This window comes from Chenopodium quinoa, unplaced genomic scaffold (assembly GCF_001683475.1).
Source record: "Chenopodium quinoa cultivar QQ74 unplaced genomic scaffold, ASM168347v1, whole genome shotgun sequence".
NCBI lineage: Eukaryota > Viridiplantae > Streptophyta > Magnoliopsida > Caryophyllales > Amaranthaceae > Chenopodium > Chenopodium quinoa.
The window spans coordinates 1352199-1372563 of record NW_018745684.1 but is presented as its reverse complement, the minus strand read 5'-3'; the positions used below and the strand labels follow the sequence as shown (position 1 = coordinate 1372563).

At 31.4% G+C, this 20365-nt stretch overlaps 1 protein-coding gene and 1 pseudogene across 1 annotated transcript; both read left to right on the top strand.

Moving 5' to 3' along the window:
- Positions 1-9899: 9899 nt before the first annotated feature.
- Positions 9900-12573, top strand: LOC110717843 (probable trehalose-phosphate phosphatase I). The gene is made up of 10 exons (XM_021896627.1): positions 9900-10164; positions 10247-10387; positions 10465-10629; positions 10779-10835; positions 10947-11048; positions 11176-11253; positions 11423-11492; positions 11709-11779; positions 11874-11966; positions 12086-12573. The coding sequence occupies exons 1-10, from the start codon at positions 9940-9942 to the stop codon at positions 12152-12154; spliced, it is 1071 nt and encodes a 356-aa protein (XP_021752319.1). The 5' UTR covers positions 9900-9939; the 3' UTR covers positions 12155-12573.
- Positions 12574-18214: 5641 nt separating this feature from the next.
- LOC110717721 lies at positions 18215-19786 on the top strand (annotated as a pseudogene).
- The last annotated feature ends 579 nt before the right edge of the window (positions 19787-20365 follow it).

The following is a 20365-nucleotide window of genomic DNA, read 5'->3' as shown; positions in this document are numbered from 1 at the left end:
AGATAAATAAAGAAATATATCCCTAATCTCATTTATTTTTTTTTAATTAAAAACAATATCCTAAAAAGGCTAAAATGACAGAATGTGATAATAACGTAGAAGCTTTGAGATTGTTAAAAAAAAAAAATCGCCTGCGAGATATGTTAAGTATTAAAGTCAATAGAATAAAATCAATTACATAGGAGCTTACAAATTAAAGTTACAAACAGTGGTATGAAAAATACAGTCTCTCGCATTCAAGATAAACGTATGTCTTGATCATTTAAACAGAAAATTTGTCAAACATTCTTAGTATATCTTTTTTTATTTATGATCGGATTATGTAATCCGCGTGTCTTAATGACTTCTATTTGAACATTTATTTTTTTTATTTGACAAATAAGATATTAATACCGCCTTTATTGCACATTCACATTCATTGCAATATATACATGAGTATCATTTGCGAGACATAAAAAAATTTATTTTTATAATTAATGTAAAACGTAGGTAGTGTATAAAATTTTGATTTGCCAAACATAAAAAGTTAGAATAGATAAATTAGTACTCCGTATTAAAAATTGCGAGTAAGTAGCAAGTTTCTTCATTTGTTAACTTTTTGGTAAAGAGAGCCCCAAATGAAAGCTGTGTGAACAATTGATCTATCTTGGGACTTAGTTAGCATCCCCAAGACATCAATAAATATTCCTCTACTTCACACTTTTTTTTGGACATCTATTCCTCATATGATACTCAGTTTTTTTAAAAAAATATCTACTTCTATCTAGGGATGTCAGTGGGGCGGGTCAAATAGGAGACCCGCTCCATCCCCGCCTCAACGGGGCGGATATGGATCTTGGTTTGGCGGGTGGTGGGGCGGGGATGGGGATGGGGATAAAAACCATACCCGCCATGGGTGATGGGGTGGGGGTGGATTCTAGGTTGTACCCGCCCCATCCCCATCCCGTCCCACCCGCCCTGCTTCGTACCCGCCCCATCCCCACCTACCCCACTTCGTACCCGCCCCATCCCCACCTACCCCACTTCGTACACGCCCCATCCCCACATCCATATATTTTTAAAAACAAAATTATATACTTTTATACTATTTTATAAAAAAAAAAATTATGTAAAATAAAATAGTAAATATAATACTTTGTCATACACTTAATATTATAAACCAAAAAAATGTGTAATATTAACAATAATTTTTTTTTTCTTTTTGCAATCTTTATTAATTATGAAGGATTGTGTATTTGGGAGGCGAGGATTAGGCGGGTCTTAGGTGGGGACTAGGTGGGGGTGGATATCCAAGTGGGGGTTGGGGTGGGGATAGTTTTGGAATTGTACCCGTCGGAGCGGGGATGAGGATGAATTTTAGACCCGCCGCGGGGACGGGGATGAAAATTTTAGGTGGGGATGGGGATGGGGATGGGAAAGCCAACATCCGCCCCGCCCCGCCCCATTGACATCCCTATCATATCACTTATTTTTTTTAATAAACTATTACCCGCACTGTCTATTTTGTATAATTTTCAATTCGCCAATAAATCTCTATTATACAATAGGGGTGTACGGTTAGGAGTTTTTTGAAAAAGCTTTCAACTTTTTGATTATACTTTAAAAAAGCTAATAACTAACTGCTATTTACCAAACACTTTTACACAAACTAATTACAATCAGCTAGTTAAAATATTTAATGCAAACAACTAACAACTTCAAAGCAGCTGTCAATTAACAATTAAAAACTAATTACCAAACTTGATTAATATATTACTCCATTCAACTCACCTTTTTAAAAATATGTGTCGAACAAACCAAATTGCACTTAGAGAAAATAGATTAATTTCGGATTGATTGACAAAATAGAGAAAGAGGATCTAGAGTTGAGCCTAATACGAACCAAGTAAATGACTATCTGGACACGATCTTGTAAGAAGACATTCTTAATCCCATTGTATTAGATCCAAAGAAAAAAAAAATATACAGAGCAAGTAACTACCACAAGAAGATCTAGAAGGCAGTGAAGGGCTATCCAACAGATAACTGACTAAGGCCAACGTGGCTACATGGCCCACCAACAGTATGTTATAAACCGTGGGCCGACGTCTTAGAAATTTGCCGACTATCAAAAGCAAAATTGGACGCGCAATAATCTTCTTTCTTTGTAATGTACCAAACACAAAAATGAGTTGCTGCTCTTAAACTCGTTTTTTGTCGGGTAGTTAACCAACTGTTTTTGACACTTTACTCTCATTGTTTATAGATATGCTTCCACCTTTCACTTGAATATAACCCAATCTTGTCTATTTTTCGCTACACTCTCTGCTTAACAGATGGACATTGCCCAACAAATTTGCCAAAAGACGCTTCTTACATACACCATGAGATGATACCTCCCTTATTACTTCTTACTCCGTCTTATCATAAACTCTGGTTGAGACAAATTTAAAAACATATTTTTAGACTAAAATCCTAGTCCAACCTGAAAAATTACAAGCTCGACCCAATCAAACTTTTGAATACATGTAGTGTCAATCCATCTAAATCCAAAAGTCGATTAATCACCCAGTGAGCTTACTCCCATCAGCTTGTTCCCGATATAACATGCTGGTGAAATTGAACTCGCATCTTTCAAAGTATATATATTAATCCATATTACTAGTAACAAAAGAAGGAAAATAATACTCCAATTAGTACTATAATTATTACGCGTTTCATTCCAAGAAACTTATTTAGCATAATATAATTCAATTTGAGTTGCTTATTATTTTAACTATACTTAAAAAAGTTTCCAATTATATACATTCTTATAATTTTGTCGTGTGAACATGGTCTCTTCCGATACATTGAAGAATGCACCAATCACATATTTGATATTCCTCAAAATCTAAAACTGTCATATGAGCATGTTCCCTTACCAAAACAATTACTTCTCATAAGGGGAAAGGAGAGAGAGACAGTAGTCCACACAGATGGGGGATTCCGCAGAAGAGGTAGACATGAAGATAGTCAATGACCAATATTTTGTGCATCTCCTCAACATGTATGGTCCATCTTCACCCTCACAAGCATACCATATAATAACGCCAACTATTGGCACACCAAGCTAAGTATCCTCCAATTATTTATTACCAACTAGACTCCTTATATGAGTTATATCTAGATAATAACCATTTACGGAGTAAATTTTTGTTCCTATTCTTTACGTTTTGAGTATTATTTGTCACTATTTTGATCAATTATGGCAAGATTTACTAAACTTATTTAGAACCTTTAATAGATTGTATGTGTTTATGGTATGATGAAGAACTGGACAATTACGAATATATAAATAATTTTTTTTTTATTAATAATTTACGTGGTTCGTATATATTATTAATATATTGCAAGAGAAAAATATTACGAGTAAGATTTATCTTTAAAATTAATAAGTGTTTCATAATTTTGCATAAGCTAATTAATAAGGCATAATTTTAATTGTGAATACATGTAATAACCTTAATTTAGTATAATCACATATATACATTAAACGTTCAAAAGAGAGTATACATACAACGTTAAAGTTTAAATAATACAAGTTTATATTAAGAAAGGGAAGAAGTTTATAGGGCGAATTGCAACTACTTTAGAAACGTTACTTGATGAAATCCCATCAATATATTTACTCATAATGGAGTTCGTACGATGTAAAACGTTATTGTTGTATACAGAAGTTGTAGTAGATCGATAATTTAAGGAAAATAATTAAGTAGGGCACTAGGGCATGCAACTGAGAATTGACACGAGGCAAATGAACACATGCGGTGTCGGTGGGGGTCTACCACACAAGGGCTCAATTAAGAGTGAATAAGGAACGAATTGAAGAAGCTGATGCATTCTTCTAGAAAACGACGATCATTTTAAATATAGGTTTAATTTGGGACGATGCATTCTCCCATCTTTTCGTTTGATGCCATAATAATATTAGACTCTAGGTGTTAGGTGTATGTAACTGAATTAACTAACTTTATACGTTAGGTGTATTATTATTATTATTATTATTATTATTATTGTTGTTGTTGTTTTCCCTAGAGAATCAATGCAAGATCATATAATTTATATGGAGTATAATTGAAGTTCGAGTCATGGGAGTCAAGTCCGCTGTACCTTTGAAAATGGTGGGTGCTTGTTTCTTGTTGGTGGACGGACAACATTTCTTAGTATTCCCTAGCTCCCTTGTTCATGACGTAAATATTAATTTTCTCGGCAAGATTTTCATATTATGTCTAAAAAAATAGTTATAAATTAGTTTAAATTGATTTGTTTTGAATTAAGTATAGCTAGTCTAGTCTAGTCTATGAGTTAAATTATCAAATTTCTATTTTAATTTCCGATTTAGTTTTCAACAAGTGAACAACTTTATTCCCTAATCCACGCCATTTAAATTTTCTTTTTCATTAACTAACTAAATGTAAAATTCACATGAAAGTATAAAAAGGATCTAGCTACCAAATTAAAGTAAAGGTCTATTGTAAATGCCCTTTGCTTTCTAGCTTGAGATTCCCTTAAAAAATAATACTGCGGCTTAGAATAGATCATTTGCTCATATAATTGAAGTTATGCACTTATAATGTATGTACAAAAGATATTATGTGTGCCTTTATAATGTACCAAGGATATTCCTTATCAATTTTTATCTTTTCCTTTTTATTTGCGCGCTTTTTTTCAACTCTCAAATTAATTTAGAACCCATGCAATCCTTTGATACCAATAGTTTCAAAAGGAGACTAAAACCACTTACAATTAATTGATTGTAACAGAACTTACAAGATCTTATGCTTACAATCAAAGCACTTTATCCTCTTCCATGCATTATTTAGTATTGCATTTTCTGATTAAAACCTACAATCGTAACTTGACATTATACCAAAAAATTACATACTACGCGGTAATTGGTTTATAAAATTGAAGATAACATGACTTTAGGTATTTCTTTTTTCAAACATACTTCTCAAAGACAAACAATCAGAAACTACATGCTTAAAGCATCTTCTCTACAAAGACTACAAAACTATATAATTCGTAACCAAGTAATTAATAAATGATTAAACATAAAGAGAAGATCTTCAGATTCTCATAATTTTTGTGGATTAAAATAAAAGAAAGCAAAATAATTAAAAGTCTGCAGAAGATACCTCGCTAGGAAAAATATATGGATCACTAATTGAGCGGGTGGCATGTGGAATTTTCTGAACTTGACGGCCACGTAATTTTATAATAGAGAATTTCATGATACCTTTTCTGCTAAGAATCTGTTTAACTAATATAGTACAAGTATATGTTAATATATGATTACAATTAATATGATTGGAGGATCATGTTAATTATTTTACTGTTACCTTATTTAATATTTAACTGTATGTATTTCTCCCTCATCAGTCACTTACGTTATTCATGTGACAGGATCCTTTGCTAGATTTGTAATCAAGATGATTATTGATTAATAGTTAGTTTATAATATATAAGTGGTCGATTTATGGTCTACGTTCTTTAAGAAAAACAAGGGTTTAGATTAGTACGGAGTATAAGTTGATTAAGTTTTTGGCTTAAGAAAGGAAAAGATAATGGCATTAGCACTAATAATAAGGTACGTATTCCTACATAGATTTTGATTCCTTCTACAAACCTATGAAGATTTGGTAATTTCCTTATCATATTATGAATGTATTGAGTGGTGTGAATGTGAGATGATCTATGTAATATGATGTAATGGTAACCAGTTACCATGTCTTTAATTATTAGCTAGATTAATTATTATTGTACGTTATTCTTTTTGGTCTTCAGCTTATTGTTGAAGCAAAAAAAATAAATCAACAATTGCACCACATCAATTAACGATATAATAAGGGCATGCCCTTGGAGATTGATAGAGTATAATACATATTCCTGAGCCTTAATCATCAACTTAAGTTTTTGGTTGAGTTGATCCTTTAACATGGTATTAGAGCCAATGTAACACAAAGGTCACGAGTTTGAATCTCATTCACCCCTCCTTTCAAAAAGTGGAATAATATTAAGCACAAGGTAGTTAGCTTAAGTTTTTGGTTGAGTTGGTCCTTTAACAGAGATAATCATGATTCTTTTAGAAGGGATCTTGCTATTGTACGAGTAATCATTTTCAATAACCTAATCGGGTGGACAATGAAGTTATTCAATTAAGGAGAGAATGTTTATCTATTATACTTCCTCCGTTTCTTTTTATTTGACACGTTTCTTTAGTCACTTCTGCCAATGCACAAATTCAATCATTAATATCTTTAATTATCGATAAGCAAAAATTATAAAAAATTGATATTTTGAAAATATACATTGTGACGAATCTAACAAGATCTCACTTGACTATATTTTTTTCCACATATAAATCACAAAACATGGTCAAAGAAAGGTGTGTGAATAGTGCTAAACTCAAAACGTGTCAACTAATAAAAAACGGAGGTAGTATAATCTTCACGATGTTGAATGTCCCCATAATGATCAACTGGTTGTTGTTACTTCATATCCTATATACTTGTATATCATCATTTTGAATGTCTGGCTTCCTCCTTTTAACTTTTTTAGGTGTCAAGTTTTTTTTTTTTTTTTTTTTTTTTTTTTTTTTTTTTTTTTTTGTTGAAAGTAAGGAATTAATTGAAATCAAGATTAAGTTACATCAAGATCCGCAATTGTTGGAATGCCTAGCGGGAATTGTTCAAGAAAATTGGCTTAATCGTTAATCCCATCCATAGGAACTAATCTAGCAGCGAGGTGTCAAAGTTTGAAAGGGCTTAATTTGAAGATAAATAATACTCCGTATTCTATAGATGTTTTAGTACTGGAACTACTTCAATATGAATATTATTGGACCAATTCATCTAATGTTTTCAAAGGTCGGTCATAGCCATTTTCTTTCTTTCATATTTACAGTGGTGTAAGACTATGTGTAATAGGGTTACAAAATTATAAATTACAATAATTAATAGTGAGGTTTGATTTAATTTATTTTAATTAATGTACAAAAGTATTAAATTAAAGTAATTCTTCTTGTCATATAGTAATATGAGGAAAAGCATCTATGAAACAGTAAGTTTAGTAGCTTGACTGCTTGTTGCCTTGTTGGGGCGACAATGCCTGCTAACCTTAGGAACGAAGCAACTAACGTGGCTAGAGGTTACCTAGAGTAGCCTAGAGGACATACAAAATTACAAAGTTTAAAATTTGAAGACATTATAATACGGTGTAGAAAATTCCAACCGAGGGATGTGCAATTGTGCATGCATCGATGCACGTATAAGTTTTAGTTACCTTGTTAGCTCAAAGTTACTAGTCACATAATCGCATAACATATTATATCCACTTTTGTGCTATTTATCTATACCTCTCCATCCTAAAACGCAAGTTTGACATATAATATGTCGCTATCACGCTATGTGTCATCTCTCCTTGACTCCTTTGCAATATACCATTTGAATCATAGATACAACTTTAAGATTTACATATTACCTTTATTTAATAATATATACAACAATGAGTATTATTTGTGAGACACTAAAAATTTATTTATTATAATTAATATGAAACAGAAGTATTAATATTTTGAAATATAGTAACAAAGTTGCACATTAACAATTGTCAATTTTTACATAATATTTTGAAAATTTACAAAAATTGCTACAAGCATGTTATATTAGTTATTAAATCTTCTTAATCTAATAAAAATAAGCCTAAAGATTAAAATATATAAATAAACTAATCAAAATAAATCTGAGACGGAAGGGATGAACTCTAGGATCTTACCACGGTAAAATAGTAAAATATTAATTATTTTGTGTGTCCGTACACTTCATATCCAAAAGGATGTTAAATTACCACAGTAGCCGCCCTCTTGAATTGGCTGGCATTCGCAATGAGTAAGTGATTAATGCCGAAAGTGGGATTAATATACTAATGGTGGCTCCTAATCAGAGGACAAGCTAGCATTTGTGATTCCTTAGAGGAGGCCTGTGCATATAAACCATAACATAACCAACTTCAATAATTACCCAAAGATCATTATACCTTGTTTTAGGGCAGCTAGGCTAGCTAAACGACATTTGCAACTTGCGGTTATGAGCCTTAATCTAATTATAATAATGTCAAATAGTACTTATATAAGTAGTATTATGAAAAAAATATGGTCTTAAAGTTGAGATTTAGTACTAACTAGGTACCATATTACTTATTAATACTGTACTTATTAACTTTATAATTATTGTGGCTACTTTTCTCATGCTCTCACCACTATCTATCTACCCCCTAAACAGTAGACAATGTTAGTATAAAAAGCAAGTTGTAAACATGGGAGGAGTCCATGATCTACAATAATTATTACCCTATGTATGTACCTTTGTTTGATTAGATTAAGGTTACCTTTATAATACTTCGTATGAACGAACATAATTAATTTTATGAACAATTTGCTCCGTATAATGATTTAATTAGTAATAATTTAATGCCATTTGATACAATTTTATGAACAATTTTTCTTAAATATATATACAAGTATTTTATAATCATTAAAATAAAGCCATTTGATTGATAATGTACATTATCCTCTTAAAGTAAAATTATTAAAGATTAAATTGTTGATTGATTAGACAAGTAATGTGCTTGTATTTGAAATACTTTCTATGGCAAGGAAATAACCGTAAATGTTTGTCTAGAGTCTGATCTTTATTCACAAAATTATATAAATTACGTTTTCCATGGTCCCTACAAATTCTTTTTAGGAATACATTCTTAAAAAAATGAAATTCAAGCAAAAGTTGAGCTTCTCATCCTCTTGAAAATTAAAATTCTGCGAATAATAGTGTGCAGTGGCAATCTGTGTCATAAGGTCAACGAGTGTATTATTTGAATTATTAGAGGATGGATGAAAGAGACGCAAGAAAAAAGTATTCAAGAAATTAAAACTAAATACTTGTTGATTGCTTAGGTTGGCAATTTTTTTTTTATTATTTATTTATTTATTTATTTTCTTTTGATGATAAAATGATAATCTAGCCTAGTTGGTAAAGTAAATAATCTGTAATATTTTTGGAATAACAATATATATGTACTTCAACAACTACTTTTATTCATTTTATTTATTACTTATTTGTACTATTTTTTAATGCGCATTAATTTAAGAAATCAAGTTAAGACTATAACAATATGACAAACTTAATTTGGTTCAAGATAAAACAAAAAAAAAATAGAGAATGTGTAATTTCATTTGTTCAAAACAATGAGGTATGAGCAGATATATAAATTGATTGCATAGTAGTACAGTCTCTACATCTAATCATGCATGCATTGATGCATATGATTCCTTCCCCCCTCCCTCATGCTGCCCTGATGGGGGACTTGTATGGTATAATTTGTATCATTGATTACTCAACCAATTACCAAATTAGATTTGCTTATATTAAAAATAATGTAATACTCTCATCATATTAATTAAAAACGTAGTACTTGTATTGTCTGAACAGTATAAACGCATGTATTTGGTCCACATTTCCATATAGTATAAGAGTATCAAGTAATTGGAAAAATAAGAATAAAAAGAGTAATAAGAAGGAGGGGGTTGTGGTGGGGGCCAAATAATAGAGGGTAGAATGGGAGTGAGTGATGAAGCATGGGAGGCACGTGGGAAGGAAAGAGAGCTATAGAATGTTTGACATGTGTTGACATCCACAAGACTACAGCTGTCCCACGGCTGTTCCTGTGACGGCGGAGCTCTCCCGTTACGGGGACCACGTGGGCCCTCCTCATTTTTCGACTACTGCGGGCCACACCCACACCCCTACCCCAACAGTAACAAATACTTCTATTTTTACTTTGAAGGGCTTCGATTGCTGCCTATAAATGCAACTCCATTTCTTCTCATCTATCTAACCATTTTACTTTCTCTCTCTAGAAAAAATGACGAGGCAAAGAATAGTGTCGAATTCGGAATCGAATCAAATGAATTCATCTTCAACCATACTATCTCAAAAGCCTCCTCCCATTCCTGGTAAATACATTTCCTTACCATTGTGTGATAGGCAACTATTAAAAGACCTCGACATCAATAGTTCCACTTGTTGGATCGATTCTATGAGGGCCTCCTCCCCTACTCACCTCAAATCCACTCCTTCTCTTGGACTCGTAAGTCCTCGATTATTATTATTTTGATACAAAGAGTATATTTTCTTCCGGGAAATTAAATTAATTGTTCTTTTGATTACAGTTGAACCAGCCATCGGCGTTGGACATGTTCGAGCAGATTATAAAGGCGTCCAAAGGGAAACAAATTGTGATGTTTTTGGACTACGATGGAACTCTGTCTCCTATCGTTGAAGACCCTGATCGAGCTTTCATGTCCGATGCTGTATGTTTAAATAATATTTTATTAATTAACACGGCATTATTATTAGAATACAAAATTGAGTTTTCATGATGATATAGATGAGGAGGACAGTGAGAAAGTTGGGTAGATATTTTCCAACGGCAATTGTGAGTGGGAGGTGCCGAGATAAAGTTTACAACTTTGTCAAATTGACTGAGCTGTACTATGCTGGAAGTCACGGCATGGATATCAAAGGCCCCGCTAAAGGCTCCAAACATGTTAAGGTCATTACTTTCTCCACGTCTTTAAATTATTTTACGAGTGTACTCGTATGTATGTATGTATGTAACTATTAATTTCCGCCGAGAAAAGTTTATACTCCCTGTAGTATTAGTATTAATGTGGGTTACTTTTGTTTTGTTTTGCTGTTCAGAAAAGTCAAGCTGTACTATTTCAACCGGCTAGTGAATTCCTACCTATGATCGATGAGGTTAGTTGTAATTTTTTATTTTATTTTATTTATTTTGTTGTTCTTTTATGAGTTTTAAAGGAAGAGAAATATATAATTATTGACATTTTATGACAATGGATAATGTTACAGGTTTATAAGACACTATTGGATAAAACTAAAACCATACTCGGAGCTAAGGTGGAGCACAACAAATTCTGTCTGTCTGTTCATTTTCGTTGTGTGGATGAAAAGGTATGTTCATTTTTAACCCATGATCAAAATAAATATATATATATATATTTCTCATAATAATATACGAAGTATTAATTAATAAGAAACTCGTAAAAGTTGTAATAATTTGATTAATCAAACAATGCAGAAATGGAATGAACTGTCTCATGAAGTAAGGTCAGTGCTCAAGGAATACCCAAAGCTCAAACTCACTCAGGGTCGTAAGGTAAACTAACAATTCAATTCATTGTAGGATGGAGAGAGTATTATTTTATTTTCACTTTAACATCAAGTTGATTGCTTTTTTGGTAAAAAGAATATAAATTTATCTAAAACAAAAAGAAGAAAAGGATTGGGCGAAAAGATCTGATGTTATGTTCTCTAACGTAAAACAGGTGTTGGAGATCCGACCGACCATTAAGTGGGATAAAGGAAAGGCTCTAGAATTTCTTTTGGAATCACTTGGTAAGTTATTTCTGTAAATATCACTATCATTTTTTATTTTTTGTTCTTTACTTTTTATTAAAAAAAAATAACAATATTCTTTTGATATAATTTCATTGGTGTGAAAGAAGCTGACCTTTGTTGGGTAGTTATTTATCACTATCATAATGAGATTTTGTCATTTAACAAAGTCCATTATTATAATTTCTTATTAATTTAATTAATTAATTGATACAGGATTGGCCAATTGCACTGATGTTTTCCCTGTCTATATCGGTGATGATCGCACGGATGAAGATGCATTTAAGGTATCCTATGCTCCTTAATTAATCCTTAATCAACTTTTACACATACTTTATGATCATGTACTAATTAAACTTTTTCGAATGTACTTATTTATAGGTATTGAGAGACCGAGGTCAAGGTTTTGGCATACTCGTCTCTAAGATTGCCAAGGAAACAAATGCGTCTTACTATTTACAAGAACCATCCGAGGTAACTAAATACCCAATTCTAGGCTTTCCTTACTATAACTAATATTCATATCGTTCCATTTGTATTTTACTTCGTATGTACAAAAATTATTAATAAACGCGCTTCTATTTTGGGTGTAGGTGATGAACTTTCTACAACGATTAGTGAAGTGGAGGCGCGTGTCATTGAGAAGGCAGTTTAGGCTATAAAAGCCTTGTGGATTTCTGACCATTTGCCTCTTCCCAACCTGAAAATTGTAAAGAATAGGGAATGAGGATTTGCTATATATGCATTATCCCTTTGCTTAGGATAATTTAGTAGGCACTAAGCAAGATTAAGTAGAAGTTAATTTAAGTTGTATATAAAAAAAAAAGGCCTAAGAAATGAGGGGCCTAAAACTATGATGCATGCATAACTATTGGAAGGAAGGATTAATTAAGCTTGTACATACATAATCAATCTTGTAACTAGAAAGTACTTGCAAGCTGAAGTGTATAAAGCTTTGCTAAGGAATGTAAGTTACAACTTCTTGTCAATTAGTACTAATTTGAAATCTCCTTTTTAATTTGTAAGCATTGGCGCATTGCTATAATTCCCCCAATTGTATTACTGGTAAAGTACTATTTAATGCTCTCTTTGTCAAGTTGCATTCCCCCTTCTTTCTCTTGCAATCACTAATTCAAAGTTTAATTATTTATTATATAGCCATAGTAGCTATTTAGCTAAATTGTTGTGGAACTTTCAGAGTTCAGTTTAGAACTAAAGGGCTCGAAGCAAAATGTCATGATAAATCTTAGTTAGATAATCAATTATAAGCCAACAATAGAGGACAATCTACTGACATATGTAATCTATTAATATTTTAAGAAGTAACTCCTCACTTACAAAAAAAACATTAGTATATTTCGCTAATATAAGACAACACTTACACTCACATGTAATTTGTTTATGGAATATCATCACTCTTCATTTCACTCACATGCGATTCACCTTGTGAAATTTTATAAATAGTTAAATAAGTGTGGATTGTACCTATTGGTTTTTTGAAAATTGGTAAAATGTATGCACACCAAATGGTTTATAAAAAGCATCCAATTGGTTTAATTAATTTGTTTGTTTGTGTGAGTGTAAACTGTCTAAGTGTAACTATGTACGAAATAGTTTGACTAGTTTCTTAATCAAATTGCTTTCTTTCTTACAAATTTTTTTTTGGGGGGTTTAATTTGGACTTGTGAGAGGACTCATCAATCAGTGGACAAGAAGAACTGACATGTTCTGATTCTAAGCAACCTTGCCACTTGTAGTAAGCTCTTTTTTATGGTAAAGTTCCCTAGAGAAATAAGCAAAGGATGAAGATCGAGCAGAGGATAAAAAGGTAAGCTAAAAGTAAGAAGAAGATGAACCAAGGCTACTCCTTCAATTATATAATTGGTAATAAGACAAGTGTTTGATAACATGAAGATAAAAAAGTGTTGAAAAAATGAAGAAAGTGCTTTTGGATGGATAACTGATTTTACTAGGGGAAGGCAACAACCTTGTTCAATGTTCCTCGTAACACTTGCCTTCTTTCAAGAGGACACTCCATCTTAATTTCAATGCATCTTTTATGCTTAATTTCTACTTTGTATTAATTAGAGAGATGCATGGATTTGATTTTACTTTTACTAATATAGATTACATGATTTATATTAATATTAAGCTTCAAAAGGAACTTCAAAAAATTCTTCTTCTTTATGTCTTATTCTTCTAATTTTGAGATTACATTATTTAATTTTATTGCTACTTTTGATACGAGTAGTTTGTTAAAAAGTTGCGATGCACTACCATATACTACATCTTTAATATGAAAGTTAAGATAACTCAAATAATTTTTTTAAGAAAAATTATTACTCTGTTTGTATGATGAAGTAGCAATTTCAACATGTATTCAAATTCTTTACTTCATGTTAGATGGAAATGTCTGTTGTGCACGATTAACAATTTTGTGATACGGTTTAGGTTTAACCATATATGCTTTACAATAATTACAAATCATTAGGGAGGTCGGACTATGTAGAGTAAGCTAGATACAATCATACAAAACTTATTTTTTAAATAAACTTGTGAATACTCACAATCATAATATTCACATGCTAAAGCTTTGTTGGTATAGCATAAATCTTTAATTCCATGATTCAAGAGGTATGTTAACTTGGAAAATGCCCCAAAAAAACAACATATATAAATAGACACTTGTCCTATTCACCTGGGATGGGTTTGAAAGGTCATAGACGTAGTTCACGCATGCATTAGGTATGAATTCAAACCCTAATTTAATTTTTTGTCAATACTCTTATAAGTACAATAGTACTAATACATTATCTCACATGAACACCCTAATAAATTGAATGATTCTACTCTCATACAAACAACCCTAATTTAATTTTTTCATATATAATGCCAAGTTGCCAACACCTAAAATGCATATTCCGATCACTTTTTCCACTCCATTCTTTTTTCTATGGTAAATGAAAATAACCTGCCTTTTAGTAATGGAGCATTGAAACCTCTCTTACATAATTAAAATTTGGACATGCCATGTGATTTTTGACTGTAGATAGATGACAAATTCCATTCAGATTTAATGGATACAACTTTAATTTGGAAGAATGATGCATGAGTTAGTGTCAAAGAATCGATATAAGTACTTTAAGGTTCCATATCATATTAGTAATGATTTTATAAAATGGTAACTATACAATAATTCCTTATTATTTTATGATTTTTTTTTTTTTTTTCTGTAAATACCTAAGTGGATAACTTGTGATTGAAAATGTAATCATGAAAAGTTTCACTTATATATATAGGGATGAATTATATAAATTTAAGCAATTTCTTTTAATTTGTAGAAAGTTAAATTTCTAATTAAGAAATTGCGTCATGAATCATACTTTTGTCAATTGAAGAGCGCACAGTTACAATATTTTACAATTTACATCCAACGAAGTTACAAGTTCATAATATCATATTTAAACATAAGTTACAATTGATCACAAAATTAAACAAGAAAAAATATATATTCATGTGAATGTTTTGTGTGGCAAAAGATATATCAATTCTTAACCGATATCTCTTTCTTATAAGATGGACCCAACTACTACTCTTAAACTCTTAAATTTGGCCATGTGATCACTAACTTTAGATTCAATAGAAACAGTGACACACCTTTAGTTTGGAAAAATGATGAGTTTTGTCTAACATGTACTTAAGGAGCATAATTTTTTATAAATAATTTTCTTTACAAATCTAGGTTTAACTAAATTGTTTGATAGAATTATATGTGGCCCTATCACTACTGTGAAAAGTTTCATTTAATTTGAGACGAGTAGGTAAGCAATTTCTTACATTTTGTGAGATAATAATAAACTTCTATGAAAATCGTACTCGTATTAAAATTATTCATGTTTCGATGTGTCTTTGTCAATAAAAGAAAGTTCAAACAATCAACTATATATACATTATTGTACTCTCAACGAAGTTCCTCATCACATCCCCGTATCTAATTATATGTCTACTTAATAACCACTAAAACACACGTATCAAATGATTCATCCATTTGAGTCTCTAATATGGTAAAACCTTATGTAAAATAACTATCAATCATTATTGACTGATCTCGATCTCTAGCTAACTTCTACAAAAAACCAAAGATCACTGTATTGAAACAGTTCCATCATATTCACTGGATGAAAAGCTATTATTGCAAAAATGACATATAATTGGTGGGCATATCATATTATACGACGACAAATATAGACACATAAATAATATATTTATAGTTTTCCCAGACAATTTCTAATCCATCCAAAAAAACTGAGAAGGTAACGTTGATATATAATTGGAGGGCCACCTTCATATATAGTAAAATAATTGTATAATATAAAGTTGAAGTTAACGTGTTAGGAGTTAAGGACCCCAGTTGCATGGCTTTTCTATCAAAATCATGATCATAATATGGTAATGCATGGTTTCTTTCAATAATCTTCAACCTTATTCTCCTCAGCATTGTTATCTCCCATGCATGCTGAGTCAAAAGGACTCTTTATTGACATATTTTATGGATTTTTCAATTATGGGTAATTTGTTTTTATTCTCCATAATCTCTCTTTTTCTTATGACTTTTTATCATCTTTTTTTTTTCCTCTTTCCAATTCAACTGTTTTTAACTTCTTTGTCCGATCTATATTTGCTTATATGTATTCTATTCTCGGATTATAATTATCTATGCTTCTCACCTCATCTTTAAATTTTGATTAATTAATTAATTACTCTTCATTGTCTTTTTCTTTCAAAAAGATAATTACTATTCATCACCGCTTTTGCCTTTTAGTTGGGTTTAAAGGGGAAATTATATGAAGTGTTTTTTTCACAAAAATTAATATGTATATTGCCTTATCTAGTCACTCAGTAGTCATTACAAAAAGTTTATGTGTTTTGACATCCTGATTATTAAATATCCTATGTTAGATATATGATCGACATGTTTCCAAGTTTATAAAAAATACTATACTGCACAATGTATCACATTCAATTTAAAGCCGTCCGAAAATAAAATATAGTGTAAGTACGTAATTTTAAAGAATGTAAGTTGAGCGGCTTTTTGATATTATAATGGATGATACCAACCTTTGTCCATGAATTTCACTGTAAGATATAATGGATATGAGATTAATAACCTATGTGGTGAAATTAATAATTGAGCTTCATAACTTATGATATTATCATGGATCCATGATTGTAAGATATGGATATGATATTAATAACATATGTGGTGAAATCAATAATTGACTTTCATAACTTATGGTACTTGTATTATATTATTTTGTAGCTCAATTTTCTTAAAAAAGAAAATAACTTCATTAAACAAAACATTATAATTTTCAAAGTTAACTCATGTTTAAGGATGAGTTACATCACCATGGTCATAAACTTGCAATACTTCCTTTGCAAAGTTGTACATATTTGAATTCATTTTCATAATTTATAATGTATTTATTACCACTTGTCATCAGGTGTTCAATAATTTATTTGAGATATTATTCTAGTAATAAGGCTTGTATATGAAGCTCAGATGAATGGGTTAGTTATTAGTTATTCCTCAAATTATTTATTGCACATCATTTCAAAAAGGAATCTATGAATAAGGTATCTCCTACATTATTGGGACATAAATGCTTACATTAAGGTCATTTATGTGACATTTAGTTCAAAGCTAAGGTATTTTCCTTAACCATAGGCATAAAAATCAATCTGTATAATGCATGCGCGCCCACTGCACACATGTTAGACCGATAGATCCATTTCTCTTTCCTGCAAGTAGCTGTTTTCTATGATATTTTTTTTGGATCAATTATTGGTGAATTCAAACTTAGTGGAGCTTGATTGATTGCTCAAGCTTTGGAAGAATAGTGTATATTTATTGTTTCCTTGTCTCAATAATAATATACAAATATTAATGCATTTTTTATTTATTATTTTTTTCTTTATCACTAATAATTTATATTAAGGAACATCATAGAATTATCCTAATTATGAAGTCGGCCATATCCAAGATGCTAGTTAATGACAAATTTAAAACTAAGTATACTTGGATCAAATTGTACTTGATATCAATTAACAAAATGGTTTAACAAAGTAAGATGAATCTTTATGATTGGCATCCACTAATGAGAGGTAACCTAATACTATATATTGTCTAGCTGATATTTGTTATAATTTTAGGCCTAATTATATAATATAATACGTGGAGAATTCGAAGATATCCCTTGAATTTTCCTTCAAAAAAAAAAAAAAATGCCTTGGAATTACCAACTAATTATTATCCCATTGGGCTGAGGCAGTCCAGTAACTAGATGTGTACCACCAACTATATAATGCATATCACAGAAAGACTTCAATAAGGAGTATCTAGTGCTAGATGTAGACAGTTACAGAAATATTCCTATTTAAAAGAGGGCTAATGGGCCCAAATCATAGCTATTTGGAGAGGATAATTTTGGGCTTTTCCAGTGAGATAGGCCCATACATTTTTGGTTACAACTTGTATTTAGATGGGTCGGGCCTCCATCATGGTTGGTGTAGTCACTACGTAGAGGTTTCTACCAGTGGGCTACAAATTCCATGCACCCATCACTTCTTACTTGTGGAGCATTGGCTGGATAGGGATGCCACGCCTATGAAATTTTGTTTTTGGCTACGGATGCCACACCCTATGAATTTATATACGGAGTAATATAGAAGGAAATAAAAATAAAAATAAAAAAAATCTTCAAACTTTAAAGTCACAACTAACAAATGGTGACTATATTTTAAAATTTTGAGGGTGAAGTATTCAACAATATTCTAGTATATTCTATTCTTTTTCTAAAAAATTAATCAAATGAAATCAACATCTTATAAATTATTGATAAGCCAAAACACGTATATCGTTCAACCTCAAATGATAAAACGCTAATGAAAAAAAGGCAGTACAAAAAATAATGTCCTCAACTTGCGTATCAAGGATCCACAATACATTTCTGATATCTCCTCTCCAATTAGCCAGACCACTAGAAAAAATAAATAAAACGCCATACCAAATGGCAACCAAACACATCCTCTCCAACTTAACCATCCTCTTATGCCTCTCAATTTTCACTCTATCCGCCACCGCAGTAAGTACATCTATTAAACCATTTTTTTGGATTTAGTTATCATGTTACCAGTTCAAATTCTACCTGACAACTAATTTCAGACAAAGTATCATCACATATTCGATAATCGATTAATTAATTGTTTTTTTTTTTTTTTTTGGTTAACAGGACGATGAATACAGCTGTGTGTACACAGTATACGTAAGAACAAGCAAGACGATTAGTGCAGGAACAGACTCGATAATCAGCTTAGCTTTGTACGATGACACAGGCAACGGGAGGCCTGGGGTGGGCTCATGGAAAAGGCCCACGACTACTACGAGCGTGGCAACCTGGACATATTTTCGGGCCGATGTCCGTGTCTTAGCAGGCCTGTTTGTGCAATGGAGTTAGCCTCCGATGGATCAGGTTCACACCACAGTTGGTACTGTAACTACGTGGAGGTGACCACTACTGGGCCCCACATTCAGTGTGGTCAACAGTTGTTTACGATTGAACAATGGCTTTCTCGAGATAGATCTCCTCATGAACTTTCGGCTTTTAAGGATAATTGTAACAATGATGATGGACTTAAACGACGTCGTCCTAACAGTTCTCTTCTTCCTGTTGAAATTCTCCTTGCTGGTGCAGGGTCGTCTGCAGCTTCCTATTAAATTGGATTTCTGGGTTTTGAAATTTGATTTAATATGATTTAGGAATTATTATTGTTGCTGTTATTATGGGATGACTTTTGAGTGGCTTTATTGTGGCCATTGCATTAAATCAAATCACAACCGTTTATTTTTTATTGACTAACATAAACCGCTGATATGATTTACTTTTTATTTTACTTTGGAAGATTAAAAAAAAAAAAAAAAATTACTATGTAAAAGATCGAAAATACTCCAGATTCTGCATCATACTATACAATCAGTTAAATCATAGATCATTCAGAAATCAATTGCATTTTTTTATATACGAGCTAATCAGATCAGAGTAATAAGCATCTCTATGATCAAAACCAACTGGCCACCATTAAGTCCTTTGAATTAGACTAGCGACAATCGACCTCGGCCAAATCTTCTAAACACTCAGATTTTTCCAATTCTCCGTCATTTTTCTTAAGTGCGGAGTAATATTAATCAACCTCTCACGACCCAAAAATAATTAATAAACGCAGTCACAAATGAATTCAAGAAAGCTGAAAACCGTAAAATTATTCACATAGCTCAATAAAAATAACCCCAAGAAACGGGTGAACAAAGATCGAAAAGAAGTGAAGGGAAAAAAATTATTGAGTAAACAATAAAGAAACTAAAAGAGAAACTGATAAGTACATATTTTTTTAATTTTTTTTTTGTCAATTATTTTAAAAATAAAATAAATCAACGGTTTACATTAGTCAATAAAAATAAACGGATATGATTTGATTTTATATAATAACCGCAATTTTACTGTGGCCATTTGAAAACTATCCGTTATTATGAGGTTGATTATTGGATCGGATAATGAAGGTGAATTATTATAAGGTTTGATGATGCATTGCTGATATACTTTCCATATGTAGGTTTTCCTATTTTTATGGAGCTTTGAATGATCAATTAAATAATAATGCATCATCAATTTAATACTCTTTGAGTTTTATTATTTTCAATATTTGCTTATTGTTGTCAATTAATGCTTATTCATTGTGAACTGCTCCGTAATATAGTAATATTACACTATAATACGGTTACGATAATAGTAGTACTTTGTACTAATGTTACAGTA